Source organism: Schistocerca serialis, chromosome 2 (genome assembly GCF_023864345.2).
Source record: "Schistocerca serialis cubense isolate TAMUIC-IGC-003099 chromosome 2, iqSchSeri2.2, whole genome shotgun sequence".
Taxonomy (NCBI): Eukaryota; Metazoa; Arthropoda; class Insecta; order Orthoptera; family Acrididae; genus Schistocerca; species Schistocerca serialis.
The window spans coordinates 141,751,313-141,767,781 of record NC_064639.1 but is presented as its reverse complement, the minus strand read 5'-3'; the positions used below and the strand labels follow the sequence as shown (position 1 = coordinate 141,767,781).

Below are 16,469 nucleotides of genomic sequence, written 5' to 3'. Positions count from 1 at the left end.
GCAGATATTTCGCAAATGGCAAAGTCAGATTTAGAAAAAACTGACTCATCAACAAAATTTCCGTTATTATCATCGAGGATTAAACTATTCACATCCTCATTCTACAACATTCTTTTTGGTGTGAAGCCTCGCTTCTATTTTGTTTGGAGTTATATTTTAACAGTATCTCTTCTGGCTAAATCCGTCCTTGTCATGTGTTCCCAAGCATGTTTCTAAATTTTGTTCACCTGTCATTGTGTAGCACTTGCCGCATATCTTCATTTTTCTTCCTGTTGTCGCTACTCGTCTGGCGTCATCAACGAGTGTAAAAAGCTCTTGTTAACCTATCGTCAAAAAAGAGCACCGGGAACTGTGTTTCGCCGTATCTTATAAATGTGAAAACTCACAAAAATATAGAACAAAAATCAGTCAGTTTCGTGTTAGCCATGAAATTGTTGCTGGCAAAATGAACGTAGTTTCAGGGGAACAATTATCGTTAGGAAAGAAAATACCTCTTCATACTGTCAGTTAAGAGTCTGCAATATCGTAGTTTCATTGCTTACGTTATTGTGATTGGAAGCAGCATTTCGCTTCTGTAACACCGACATGCACAGTACTAACCTCTCACATCGACGTAAACGATTTTACTAAGACCAATTCCAAATCCATTGGCAGCCTGGCACAGGTAATGTCCTTTGTCCATTGGGCGGGCGCTATGAATCCACAGACTGCCGTTATCCAGAATCCTGAAAAACACAACATATTTAAGAATTTTTACAATCCTCAAAATCATGCAACATTTGCTACGCAGTATAAGAATATACAGGGTGTTTCAAAAAGAATTACATGATTTCAAAACTCCATATTTATTGATAAAAAGTACTACAGACTTGGATGAATTGCAAAACACTTACAAAATCTTGAAGCTTTAACTATGCTACTGCAAATGGTTTATGGGTCCACCAGCAGCGGCACGAACAACATTTAGATAATAGCTACATTCATCATAAATTTTACACAGTGTATCTGCTTTTGCAGACGTTATGGCGATTGTTATTCTGTTCTTCGTTTCATCTTTATTTCAAGGTAAAGGGCAGATGAACACACTTTCCTTCACATATCTCGAGAAAAAATGACATGGGGTCATGTCTATCGATCATGGAGGCCAAGTGTGCAGGATAGTGTCTTGGACTCCCGTGCTCTATATCCAGCGTTGAGGCAGAGTGCCATTGAGAAACTGACATACGTTGTTGTGCCAGTGTGGTGGAGCTACATCCTTTAAGATTTTTTCACCAATAAATAAGGGGTTTTGGAATCATGTTTTTTTTACAGACACCCATTACATAACTGGCACTTAAAAATGGCACATCAGGAAGGGTAGCAAATAACGACATTTCACTTTCTGTGCCTGTAAACCGCAGTAGGGAGAATACATTATGAGATTTGCAGATGACTTGGGGGCATACAGTATGCGACTTTATGTACAGGGAGCTGTGATCTCTCGCAGCAACAGCTGTTTTAACACGGCAGCTAAGCTTCATATCGAACTGAGCTTGGATGACTGGGGTACGTCATGCCATGCTGCTTCAACTCTGTCAGAGTTCATCAACCGTGGTGGCTGATGAATGGTGGAACATCAGCCCTCAGCAACCCATGACCAGATGTTTTCAGTGGGTGAGGGATTTGCAGAACGTACTGGTCAGAGCAGCATTCAGACACCGTCTTTATCGACGTAGGTCAGGACAGTGATGGGAACATGTGGCATTGAATTATCTTGTTAGAATAACATCAGGGAAACTTCGAAGGTAGGGCACAGCCACCGACTTCATCACGTCAGATGTGTAATCACGGTGATCGTGTTATGTACTGAATGGCGCACATACCGTCACCTTACGTTATGGGCCCATATACTGAATGCAATTTAGCAACGGAGCCTCCACGTATGGATGTGATAGGTCCGTCGTAATACAGCATGAAGAACATGGACTCGTCTGTAATGGTGACGTAGCGCCAATCAGCATTCAGTATCGTTGCGAAGGGAAGCCACAGCAACGGCTGCTGTGCACGCAATCCATGATGCTCCAACAACGACGTAGCTAGGATTTTGACGAAAGAGGAGGGGGTCCTATTTTTTAAAGAGGACCTTAAAAAGACTCGTGTTTCCTGAAAATTTGCGTCATTTTATTCGAAAAGGATATTGGAGATTTTGCCAAGCAGAGATCCAATGTCATTAGTTATGAGTGCTGTCCTTTGGCAAACCATTAGGAAGAAATCATGCTCCAGTCTCCAAGATCATTTTACACTCTTCTTTCAGTTTGGGTTTGAACTGAGGAAGTGAGTATCAATGCAGGAGCGCAAATTTTTTGGGGCACTGTGATTATTACCGACATGGCTTTTGGAATAAAGAGATCTCTGTTCGACAGAGTAGATAGAATAGTTGGTGGCGAAAATGCAGAGGATCTAGAATTACTGAATTTTACACCTTCCCAAATTTTCTCACTTAAGTATGTCTCTGCCACTTCTTGCACCATAAGAAAGATCATTTCCTGCATCAACGAATGCCCCAGCAGAGGAATGCATGACCCTAAATGAGGAAAATTTTGGTTAGTATTTATTTATCATACGGATTTTGGTGTCGGGAGCCACCTAAGAGGTGTTCGGCTCGACTTCGACGCAGCTCTTTTCATTAAAGCAGTGCGGCTGCATCTCTGAGGGAACTGGAATTTGTCAGGAAAGAAAGGTATTAGGAAGGAGATGACCGTGCCCTAAGATAAGGGACCAACCCTGATATTAGCCTCAATTAAAAATGTGAAACCACACAAAACCATTTTCGGAGTTGTCAGAAGAGAGATTCAAACTGCCTCGTCTCCCGAATACAGGGAGCTCACCACACAGAACTGTACCAAGTCGATGAGGTATTTGGAAAACCTGATTGTTGTACACTGTTTTAAAATAAAACAAACTGCATCACAACAAAAGGTTAAATTGACATTTCATATTTGTCCTTTAACTCCGCATGTTTAGTCATTTGATAGTGCACGAATGCCCGCCTTTTTTAGATTTAATCGTGCGTGGAATTGATGGCTTTCGTTATTGTAGTATTACAAGAGCGTAAATATATTTTGGACGAAAGGGGAATGGGGGAATGTAGGGCGCAGTCGGCCCGCAGAAAAAATATTTTAGAAACGAACGAGCTATAGAATGTGTTGTCATCACATACTTCCTCCGCTCTCCACAAACCCCTCCCCATCGTTCCGTATCGGGAATGGTTTTCATAACTGACTACCGCCAGGGTCACCAGATTGGGTGATGTTTTGCCATTTGGCCTACTGATGACAGAATGCTGAGCAAATTTTTGTAAAGAAATGCAGCCATCACCATTTTGGAATATTTTTGTTGATCGACGCGATTTTTGGGTGACACAAACAAATCTAAGGGTATTTTTACGTGCTGATTTTAACTTAATTTATAACGATATTTACCGCTCTGCTGCCTTGTGAATTACTGAAATATTGCAACCGCAGAGTTCTAGTAACTTCTAGATAACGACTCCAGTGCTAACATCAAACTGATATGTAGGTAATTAGGCTATTATGGCCGTGTGTACATGGTTTTAGCTTACCATAATGCTAGCGGACTTCTCAAAATATTCCCTCTTCCTTCTTGTTACAAAGCTATTCGTAATTAGAAACTATCACAGCAGCATACAGCACTAAATCAATGAATTGTAGCACTCACATTAAATTCAGCTGCAGTAAGGACTGAACTGATTAACGAAACGACAACTGAGCTCAAGCAAGGCTAACAGCTGGTCTTGGCTGAAATAGGCTTGACCGATCGCCGATAGTGCGAGTATGACTGAGAATCAAAATATCTCCAAAATTCACTACAGGTCAAGTAGGTCGTGTGCAATTTCCTTTAGGTGTTTCTTAGGGGAGCGGGGATCTGACGCCCCTGGACATCCCCCTCTATCCCCCCCTCCCCTCCCCCTCACAGCCGCCCCTTTGGCTACGTCCTTGGCTCCTGGCGTCATCGCGCCGTCCACGAGAATCCCTGTTTTGCTACAAACAAGCCCATTTCCTGACGCTGCATAAGTGATTTGGCTTTATGAATCTGTGCGGTCTAACGGACAATATGTCTGTCGTCTCGGTCTTTGAGATCCTGCTTGGCGTTGCGTATGGCTTTCCTCTACCAGTGGATTCCGTATTTGCATGACAGTTATGGAATACCGATCAATGTGAACAATTGTTTTCAGTAGTGTTGTGCATCTATTATTCTATCTCTGCTGGGCGAAATTCTGTTCATAGCATCAGTTTGCTGTTACCGAGCACTGTCAAAGCCAGTCCCTGAAGATACCTGCTACCTCTACTTCCAGGAACCTCCACTCTCCTGCCGCAGAGCGCACCGATATGCTTTGTTCTCTCATCGTCGCTGGCCCAGAGTCGCTAATGTCCTGCAGCTACATCCTTGTGATCTCTGCACGTGAGTGCACTAAGCTTCTTATTGCACACACAAATGTCCAGTCTCTGCCAGCTCATCTCGACGAGATCCGTCACGTATTTCAAGACTCAGAGGTCTATGTAATATTTCTGCCGGAGACTTGGCTCAAACCAAGAATTTCCACATTTGTTCTAAGGCACAGCAGATGTAACCAACGAGGGGGTGGAGTAGGACTATACGTACGCTCTGATTTTCCACGTACTCTACTACACACAAAAAGAGATAATGAAGATAAGCAAGTGAAATATATAAAGATAATGAACATAAACAAGTGGAATATATGTTCATAGAGATCAAAAAACACCTGATACGTCTCCTCTGCAAAGATCATAAAGTGGAAAACTTCGCCTGACTATAAATTTATCTTTCAAGTCTCGAATCGACATATGAGCACGTAGTTATAGGTAGTGACACTAACACAAATTTGCTATAAAATACTCCTTCCAGTGTGAGATTTGAGCGGATGCATTCTTCTTCAAACGTGTCGCTACTTCAGCTAGCCTCTAACCATCATATGAACAGTAGTCACACTCTCATCGATATATTTCCAATCAAATTACTAGACTAATTCATGCCTCTCAAATATCTTCACTTAGTATGTCCACCCATGTCTATTTTCATGACGTACGCTCTAAAAAGTTTCAGAAAGAAGCCGCAACTAACTACATACCTACACTTCAAACTAATTAACTTACTTGAACTTGTAACTGAGGTGCAAGAAGTAATTTCGGAACGTCTTCTATTCGCTTCTCTGACATAAAAAACTACATGGCTTTAGTAATAAACTAACTCAACTATATAAAAAATATGCTCTTCTAAAGACCATATAAGTAAGAACGAAAGCTTCACGTTGAAGAAATAAAACAGCTCATGAACCTCAGATACGCTGCAGATCGGCGTGCAAACTATGCCCAAAGCTCCAAAATTATATTCTTTACAAGCAGAAGCGGAACAGGATCAGTCAAGCTGTGATAAATGTAAAACTCACGCATGTCCATGCATTAACTGACAACAGAAATTAACCAGCTGTCCCATGGAAACTGCATTGTCATGATATTTGCAAAGTAAAAGATGCAGCTGATCCCACAGTCCGAGCTGAAGGTCTGAATTGGTACTTAACATTACCTACAACTACAATTGAACCACAAGCGAGACTCATTGATTACTTCGCAGGTGCAAACTATACCGACGAAAAATTCTATCGGAAGCATATTACTTGCAATACGACCAAAACAGGCATTATGTCTTTCAGATCAGCATCTACTGGATGCGATGGCATCACAGTCCAAATGATGAAGCTTATATTGACTCACTAATGCCGACTATAACAGATATCTGCAACCTGAAAGAAGGGACTAGTCGAGCCACTATCTTAAAAGGATGTTGGCACAGTACCCTCTAATTACTGAACTATTTTAATTCTTCGTGCGCTGCCCAAGGCCTTGGAATATATAATCCGCCAGAAGTCAGCACACTACCTAACTAAAATCAACCTACTAGATGAATACCGCTCAGGTTTCTGTAAATATCGCAGCATAGCATCTGCCTTCATAAAGGTAGTACATGACGTAAAGCTTCCCATGAATACACAAGAGGCAACTGTCATGCCCTTCTTAGACTTTAACAAAACCTTTAACACTGTCGACCTCGACATTTTACTTGCCAGACTTAGCAGCCTAAAAATCTCGCGAAGTGCAGTGCAATGGTTTCGCTTACACCTCACACATCGCCAGCGCTGCATCATGTTCGGCACCACAAATTCACAGTGGAGGAATGTAGTATCAGGCTTCCCACAGGGTCCGGTGTTAGGTCCTATACTTTTTTCGTTGTACGTAAATGTCTCATCAGTTCTGCCCCATCCGCAAATACCACATCTACGCTGATGACCTATATGTTATCTAAGTGCAAAACCTATAAACCGGAAGACAGTTGTCGAGAATCTCAATACCACCCAATTTGAACTGTCGGAAAGGGCGCAGGATATAGGGTTCAAGTTCGACTCGTACAAAACCCAAGCGGTACCGGCTCGTCGTTACACGCAATTTAGGCCGAAATGTCGGGAATCCCTACCATCTTTAACCTAAAACTTCTCTCCATCAGCAAACAGTCTAGAAGTAATAAGAGATGAAAATCTAAATAGGACTCAGCACGTAAGTGCAACGTGCAGGGACGCACCAGGATCTTCCCATGCCATAAAAAATACGAAATGCTATTCCCTCTTGACATGAAAAAGAAACTTGAACAAACAGCTACACGTTCAGTTATTGATTACAGCGATGTTACCCAGCAAAGACATTCTTAGGAAAGCCCGCTTTACCTGGAACTGGTCATGAGTGCCTGTGTTCCTTATTTTTTTGGTCATATTTCACCATGATACGCACAGATATTCTGGCTGCGTGCAGGCAAGCGCGGAGAATTCCATACCCTTTGTCTTCCCTACTGTCTTATCAACGAACGTTGTCCCTCATATTTCTCCTTGAGCTTAACATTCTTATCTCATCACAGCAAAATCTTTTCTGTCCCATTCCATCAATCAGCCACTTTCTCGAAGTCCTTCTCAGTAGACGGAACCCGACCCTGGAATAACCTCCCGCATTATGTTATAGAAGTGAAGAACATCTGCAGCTTCAGAAGATACTTAATGACACATGAACTAAAACAACAATAATGATAACCATTGTCCCCGCACGCACTCGTATCTCTTGTACATCCTTATTTCCAACCAGATCATTCTCTTTTCCCCGTATTCCAAACACATACAATCTCCTTACATTTATGATCCCCAAAACTCACTATATCAGAAAACATCTATCTTGTACACCTAAGAATACTTCTTACATCTGCCACTATTATTATTGTTCTTATAGTCATTGTCATCATCATTATGTTTACTGTTATTATTCATAGTATCCGCAGCTGCAATAATACAAGTACTCCCACTATTAACTTTATTAATATATAGTCAGTATTATTTTCTCACACTGCCACTTCAGACACTCATGTCATTTCAATACTTTCTGTCATATTACAATTGTTATTTAGTACGTAACTATGATGTAAAAATGTGCTGTTTGTCTGAAACGCTGATCCTATGTAAGAGAGGGGCTGACGGATCTAACATATCAGTTAAAGAAATAAATAAAAAATAAAAATAATATAGCGTTGAACGATGAACCACATTCACGACAAACCATAATCCTGTTGCTGTCGAATTTCGGGATATCGCGCCAAAAAATAAAAACACCTACAGCCGTCCTTATTATTTTATTTTGTAGCAACCAGTTTCAACGCTTCATTGCGTCATCTTCAGGTTGTTGGATGGTTGGAGCGCTGACAAATTACCTGCGTATCCAGTAATGCTGGCAACTGGTGGGTTATGCATGGGGATCATATCAAGCTGTACCGCATCAAAACAGCCTGAAGATGACACAAGGAAGCGCTGAAACTGGTAGCGACAAACTAAAATAAAATCATAAGGACGGCTGTAGTTGTTTTAATTTTTTGGCACGATAGTAAGCGGCCGTCGTCCCAGAGATCTCCTGGAAAAAGGATGGATACATAAAAAAAAATTCGGGATATGCTAGCACATGTTTTTTCTTCTTACGTGATTCACAATACCATCTCCCGACAAATAACCAGTATTCAAATGTGAGTTGTAAACGAGAAATTTGCTGCATAATCTTTCCTTACATACAGACTGTTGATGGTGTTACTACCAACTACTTTGCGCGTTTGCGCTGCTTATCTTTGGAATATCAAAGTATGCCGCTTTGATTTCTCTTGTCTTCCACCTTCATGCTATTGTAATTGTGATGTCCAGCTGCGTAGGTACTGTGTATTGATTGTCAACATGACATCAATACTATCAGTTGATAATGGTATCGAGTGTGCCAAGCTCTCTTTGTCAGACTTGTCCGTGCAATTGTTAACTGTTAATGTAACGTATTTTACGTAGTTTATCGATTACATAGTGCTTTTGAATGGTTAAGATCAGGAACATAAACTGTTTAAAGTTTCTAGCCTTTCTGACTGGTAGGTCGCTTGGAGTACAAGATGCAGACTAGGAATTTAGAATGTGGGAGTGATCTTACGACGAAAGAACTCCTTCAGTGACAAATTTGGAACAGCGAAATATTCTCCAAATTACTGTATGTGTCGTGTTTAATTACTTTGGCAACCTCAGCACATTACAGAATAAGCGACAAAAAATAATGTGATTCAGAGGTGATACAGCAACAGCAAATTCTTACTGATATCTCTCGACTCCATGATAAAAGCGGCAATTCTGTAGAGTGCATACCTTGAAAAGATCATAAAATATTATTTTTCTTGGTTTCCAGCCACATAAATAGCTCTTTAAGTCAATTTTTTGACACAATTATTCGACCAACAGTAATACTCTCCGCTCACCTCCAGTGTCATGAATATCCTACATGGAAACGATATTTTACGGTTTTGCCCTCACAGCTGATAGCTGCCCAAATACTCAGTAGTACCATCCACTGCGAATGCAAAACACCGACTGACGTACATTCGCAAGAACGGTGTGGAAATAGGTCAGCGCTCGCAATTGGGCGGGCAACTGGGAAGTTATTTAAAGGGACCCACAAAGAGCGACGGATGGCAGCGATGCGTCACATGCGATATCGCCTGCAATCGGCCGCTCGCCACGACATTCCACACACGAGCGGTTTGCCAAGCAATTGCAATCAGTATTATGGAACGTCACTGTGTCGAGAAGTTCTGCTGTTGAAAATGAACTGCTTTGTTTAGCAGCAGTTGTAGCTGATTTCTGTATCCCCACGAATAACGGGAAAACAAATTTAAAATAGAGAGGATTATAAGTTATTACACTAGTTTTGAATTGTTTTTCCTGGGAACTGCTTTAGTGAATATACTACATTTTCCATTGAAGCTAAATGGGTGATGTGAATCTTTCCAGTGTGCCAGTATAATTTGTTTTAATAGCTTTCAATTCCTTTTCTATTCATTAGTCTTAATGTTTAATTGAAAATCTTTAGGCGCACACAATTTACTCGATGTTTCTATGTGGTCATGTGACTTCTGATACAGCATTTCAGCAGGATTTTTAGATCACATCAAAGGAGTCCTATGGTTGTGTAACATTATGTTACATGTCGCTTTATGATTCTGTGTCATTTCAGTTACATTTATTTCTTAAGTAAAAGCGGGCCGTACGAACGTTGGGATATGGTAAAATGTTCATCTACATCTATATATACACCCTGCAAGCCACCTGCGGTGTCTGACGGAAAGTACCCTTTACCACAGCTAGTCGCTTCCTTTCCTGTTCCACTCGCAGACAGAGCAAGGGAAAAACTACTATCTGTATTTCTCGTATCTTATCTTCGTGGTCCTTACGCGAAATGTACGTTGGCGGCAGTAGGATCTTTCTGCAGTCAGCTTCAAATACCGATTCTCTGAACTTCCTCAGTAGTGTTTTTTGAAATGAACGTCCTCTTCCTTCCAGGGATGCCAATTGATCTCCCGAAGCCTATTAGTCGCACTTGTATGCTGATCGAACCTACCCATAACAAGTCTAGCAACTCACTTTTGAATTGCTGCGGTGTCTGTTTCATCCGACCTGGCGCGGATTCCAAACACTCGAGCAGTATTCAAGAATAAGGCGTACTAGCGTCTTATATGTGGTTTCCTTTACAGATGAACCAATATTTCCTAAAGTTCTCCCAATAACGCGACGTCGACCATTCAACTCCCCTACCACACGGCAGCCGTTGTGGCCGAGCGGTTCTAGGCGCTTCAGTCTGGAACCGCGCGACTCCTACGGTCGTAGGTTCGAATCCTGCCTCGGGCATGGATGTTCGTGCTGTCCTTAGGTTAGTTAGGTTTAAGTAGTTCTAAGTTCTACGGTACTGATGACCTCAGCAGTTAAGTCCCATAGCGCTCAGAGCCATTTGAACCATTTTCTCCACTACCACAATCCTCACATGCTCATTCCATTTCATATCGCTTCACAACGTTACACCCAGATATTTAAACGACGTGACTGTGACAAGCAGGACACTGCTAATGCTGTATCCGAACATTAAGGATTTGTTTTTTCTACCCATCCGCATTAAATTACATTATTCTACATTAAGAGCGGGCTGCTATTTATCACATCAACTACAAATTTTGTGTAACTCATCTTGTATTAGTCTACAGTCACTTATCGTCGACAACTTCCTATACACTACAGCATAATCAGCGAACAATCGCAGATTCCTTCCCTATCTGTCTGCGAGATCGTTTATATATACAGATAAAAGCTACGGTCCTATCACAGGGTCTCACGTAAGGACGCGAATTTCGGTACAATCCGTATTTACTGCTCAGCTGCGGCAATAAAACTCTCCTCGAGACACGAGTGGAAAACTTGGGAGGCTGCCAGGGACAAGGCGGGGTAACACAGCTTCTGAATCCGTAAGTAGTGGTTTTCTGGAACATCCTTATGTGTGATCATAGGAGTGCCGAAGCTATAAAATGCCCATGTGAGCCACGACAAGTAACAGTTCAGCATGGATGTCAACAAATACACCGACTTTTCGTTTCCGTTGCAGTATGAGAATGCTCATGCCATCTCCACAACATTTCTGTCCGTCACATTCAGTGTATTGCCTTCCTGCTGGGAACTGTGTGTGCTATCTCCATCAGTAGTAAACGACAGTTCAGACAAGATACCAGTTTGATAATACCAATCTGATAACAATAAAATTTTATGCCAATCTTACTTGCATCCCTCTTAATTCTAAGCTTCAAGGCACATTCACGTTATCACATTGGTAACAAGCGTGCTGTCGTGTCTCCAGAGTGTTGGGCTTTCTCTTCTACTCAGAACGGGATATACAGAGAATTTTGTATGCATTGACTTCCTGTCTTTCGTCACGTACTGACTGTGGAGTTTGCAGAATTGCAGATAGCGTGTGGTATTAAGTTATATTTCAGAGCCTGTATTCAAAGCAGCTTACATTTAATTATTTCATTTGTGCGTTTATAATGAGAACTTCTTTTTGTTATTTCTCTAGTTCATTTGAAAATGTGAGCTGTCCAGAAAATGAGCCCTTATTTTTTTCGTTTTTTTGTTTTGTTTTTCAGTCTTATTAACGGTTTCAGTCAGAATCCCAAAGGATCACATTCAGTTTTTCACGCTAGCTTCCTGTATTTTTGTTTTTGAGAGTAACATTGCAGTGAGATTTCATTTTTTTAACCGAATGAAAGTTATGCACTTGTCAAATTGACTTCCATTTGTGAATCCTTTTTCCTGCAACTTCTTTCATTGTTAAGTAGTCCTTACTAACGAATATAACCAGGTGTACTCTAAGTTCATGGTGTTTCCATTTCGTCTAATGGCCAAATAATGAATGCTAAATGATACGTAATATGGAAATGCCTAAACCAGTTGACGAGTGAGCAGCTCTCGCACGTTTGTAGCAGAGTTTAAATCAGTCGTAAATTATGATTTAGTTTCAATTGCTACAGTGCTCTACCAATGTCCTCTCTCTGGTTACCGTGTACCGCAAGTCTCTAGAGGAACGGAAGATTCCAAATGATTGGAAAAGGGCACAGGTAGTTCCAGTTTTCAAGAAGGGTCTTCGAGCAGATGCACAAAACTATAGGCCTATATCTCTGACATCGATCTGTTGTAGAATTTTAGAACATGCTCTCGTATGATGTTATTTCTGGAAACCCAGAATCTGCTCTGTAGGAATCAACATGGATTCCGGACACATCGATCGTGTGAGACCCAACTCGCTTTATTTGTTCATGAGACCCAGAAAATATTGGATACAGGCTCCCAGGTAGATGCCATTTTCCTTGACTTCCGGAAGGCGTTCGATACAGTTCCGCACTGTCGCCTGATAAACAAAGTAAAAGCCTACGGAATATCAGACCAGCTGTGCGGCTGGATTGAAGAGTTTTTAGCAAACAGAACACAGCATGTTGTTCTCAATGGAGAGAAGTCTACAGACGTTAAAGTAACCTCTGGCGTGCACAGGGGAGTGTTATGGGACCATTGCTTTTCACAATATAAATAAATGACCTAGTAGATAGTGTCGGAAGTTCCATGCGGCTTTTCGCGGATGTTGCTGTAGTATACAGAGAAGTTGCAGCATTAGAAAATTGCAGCGAAATGCAGGAAGATCGGCAGCGGATAGGCACTTGTTGCAGGAAGTGGCAACTGACCCTTAACATAGGCAAATGTAATGTATTGCGAATACATAGAAAGAAGGATCCTTTATTGTACGATTATATGATAGCGGAACAAATACTGGTAGCAGTTACTTCTGTAACATATCTGGGAGTATGCGTACGGAACGATTTGAAGTGGAACGGTCATATAAAATTAATTGTTGGTAAGGTGGGTGCCAGGTTGAGATTCATGGGGAGAGTCCGTAGAAAATGTAGTCCATCAACAACGGAGGTGGCTTACAAAACACTCGTTCGACCTATACTTGCGTATTGCTCATCAGTGTGGGATCCGTACCAGGTTGGGTTGACAGAGGAGGTAGAAAAGATCCAAAGAAGAGCGGTGCGTTTCGTCACAGGGTTATTTGGCAAGCGTTATAGCGTTACGGAGATGTTTAGCAAACTCAAGTGGCAGACTCTGCAAGAGTGGCGCTCTGTATCGCGGTGTAGCTTGCTGCCCAGGTTTCGAGAGGGTGCGTTTCTGGATGAGGTATCGAATATATTGCTTCCTCCTACTTATATCTCCCAAGGAGATCACGGATGTAAAATTAGAGAGATTCGAGCGCGCACGGAGTCTTTCCGGCAGACGTTCTTCCCGCGAGCCATATGCGACTGGAACAGGAAAGGGAGGTAATGACAGTGGCACGTAAAGTGCCCTCCGCCACACTCCGTTGGGTGGCTTGCGGAGTATAAATGTAGATGTAGATGTAGATGTAAATGGTTTTTGCTATCCAGGAAACCGGCACTGGGACAGAACTGACATCCGAGCTGGTAACACACATGTTGTGTCGGGGACGGGTCTGGGGAGTACCTCAACATCAAGCAGACAGTAAACAGAGTCATGTGCCATATGTGGACGAATATTGTCCTGTTGAAAAAAGGCTCCACGATACCATCTCATGAGAAATAAACATGAGGTTGTAGGATGTCCGTGATGAACCGTTGTGTCATCAAACTTCCCTGAATCACTACCAGCCTTGATAGGAAGACATAACCGATGGCTCCCCACACCATGCCGCCAGAAGTAACATCACTGTGTCTCTCAAAAATATTGACGGAATTGGATCTCTCTCTGGGTTAGCACTATGCCCACTGACGATTGTCATCCGCAGAAGTCCAGAACTCTGATTCATCGCCGAAAACAATGCGACACCATACATTATCAGTCCATGGTTCTGAGACATGCTGCCACTCCAACAAAGTCGTTTGTGCTGCTGGTAGACTGACAGTACTGTGAGATGACAAAGAATGTTATAAGGAGTCCGTCACTGATTCTTGGGTGCCGAGCGCAGATGCGAAGGGGCTACAGTCTGCTTGGTGCATCATATGGCGACCCTCCCTTGTTGTAGTCAAACGTGGTTGACCAGCACCTTGATGACGATTACGCCTGCTCTCATGTTCCCATGCACTCCAGCCTCGGGCCACTGTCTAATCTGAATGCTCCAAAAGTCCGGGTATTGCACTACTCGACCAATCATTGTATAGGAACCTCCGATGAGGCCCCTCTCGGGCTCTGTAGGTCGCTGATAAAGCTCTCATACATGTACGTGGCATCTCCCTGTCGTTCACAGTGATCACCCAACATATGATGCTGTTGACGCCTCTTATATCCCTCGGTAACAACGCTAATGCATTCTGGTGGCCGTTCCACTAGTCACAGAGAATGCGTTTACATTCCCACTGATGTTGCAAATGTGTGTGAAGTTACATTGACATTTTACCATGGTCCGCCCCCGGTAGCTGAGTGGTCAGCGCGACAGGATGCTAATCCTAAAGGCCCGGGTTCGATTCCCGGCTGGGTTGGAGATTTTTCTCCGTTCAGGGACTGGGTGTTGTGTTGTCCTAATCATTATCGTTTCATCCCCATCGACATGGAAGTCGTCGAAGTGGCTCCAAATCGAAAGACTTGCGCCAGACGAACGGTCCACCCGACGGGAGGCCCTAGTCACACGACATTTATTTATTTGACCATATCTTCTGGGTTATTCACTCTCTCTGTCATGTAGTGTAGACGACTTAGGAAGGGCCTTGGAGAGTAGCCCGAGAGAGTCGTTGCAGCATTTAGCCCTTCAGACTATTGAAACAGCAGCATCTACTACAGAGCTGTGCACAAATTCAGACCTTACAAAGTAACGGTAGTGCGTAGTGCGTCAACTGACCAGCTCAAACACTTTTGCTCGACGATAGTGTTTCAGCTATCTATTGCGATCTGTATATTATGCAGCTATAGAGACGCTGATCCCGAAATAGTCTTTTTCGTAATGAAGCATAGCTGTGTTTGTCAGGAATCCAGTGTCCAATTAGTGCAACATGAATTATTGGAAACATCTTTTTCAACGAATCATAACCTCTTGTAAGTATGTGAAAATTATAATGATGAAATTTTAATGTAGAAAATTAACAGCTACCGAAAATACCTATGCCTATAGTGTGAATGACACTGCAAGCCATTGGGTCTATGCCTTTACGAGAAGGTGTTTTTGATAACTGGAACCGTCCTACCATCAACTATTGTCTCCTCATGGGTATGTCCAGCATTGTCGATCATGTTCGTTGTGGTGGTTCAGATGTTACGGTGTGGAGAGGCATACTGTTGGATGGTGGTACTGACCACCAAATCTTTGAACACGTAACACTCACCAGTCAATGTTTATTGCGATATTGTACTATTTGCACAAGTGCGTCTTTCCAGGGGTGAATTCAGCTCTAATTTCATTTTTGTGGATGGCAATACAAGACTGCATCGAATAGCAGAAGTGTAGGACCTCTTGGAACGAGAGGATATTTAGTGAATGGACTGTAGTGCCCATTCCCTGTGTTAAATCCCATCGAGGACGTGCGAGATACGTTGGAGAGACATATTGCAGCACGTCTAGATGCACGAATGACCATCCGGTAGTTCCAACCGCAGTGTAGAGGAGTGAGATGCACCACCACAAGAACTCCTTACCAATTACGCGAGTACGTTGCAGCGCACGATTTGCCGTCCGCGTGTCCAGGTGAGCACCATGAATCGCGGTAACTTCAGTGTAAATATTGTCTTTGAATACAAGTGTCGTTTCTATTCGTCACATTGCGTACTTCTTTCAGTTCACTTCTGTACTGTACTGTGACGGTTTTTTTTAAATGATCCAAGTTCCATCGAGTTATGTTACTTGTCAGTGACACATCAACCGAAAGTTACTTTCGTTCTTAAGTTTTGCACTTCTCTGCACTATCCAATCTTGTGATTATTCCTCATCACATCATATGATATGGTTTGACTAACATCCAAGTTTACCACTGCCTTTGTTTATTACTTCGACTTATTGCTACACACATCAAAAAAAGTTTTGCATCATCCCAGTTCCTAGAACTCCTAAAGATAGACGTGTGGTGCCACCCCCAGACACCACACTTGCTAGGTGGTAGCCTTTACATCGGCCGCGGTCCGTTAGTATACGTCGGACCAGCGTGTCGCCACTATCAGTGATTGCAGACCGAGCGCCGCCACACGGCAGGTCTAGTCTAGAGAGACTCCCTAGCACTCGCCCCAGTTGTACAGCCGACTTTGCTAGCGATGGTTCACTGCCTACATACGCTCTCATTTGCAGAGACGACAGTTTAGCACAGCCTTCAGCTACGTCATTTGCTACGACCTAGCACGGTGCCATATTCCGTAATTACAATGAATTCTGAACAGATAATATTGTGAATCGTGTACCGTCAAGAGCGTCGTTCATCATTAATGGATTAAAGTTAAGTATCAAACTAATTGCGTCCGCTTTCTGAATTCTCATTCC

At 42.5% G+C, this 16,469-nt stretch overlaps 1 protein-coding gene across 1 annotated transcript in view; it reads right to left on the bottom strand.

The window, feature by feature from the left end:
• Positions 1-595: 595 nt before the first annotated feature.
• Positions 596-16,469, bottom strand: part of LOC126455789 (Down syndrome cell adhesion molecule-like protein Dscam2) — a 222,835-nt gene continuing 206,961 nt past the window's right edge. Inside the window, exon 15 of the mRNA XM_050091551.1 lies at positions 596-725. Within this exon, the coding sequence (XP_049947508.1) occupies positions 596-725 (130 nt within the window). The remainder of the gene's footprint in view (positions 726-16,469) is intronic.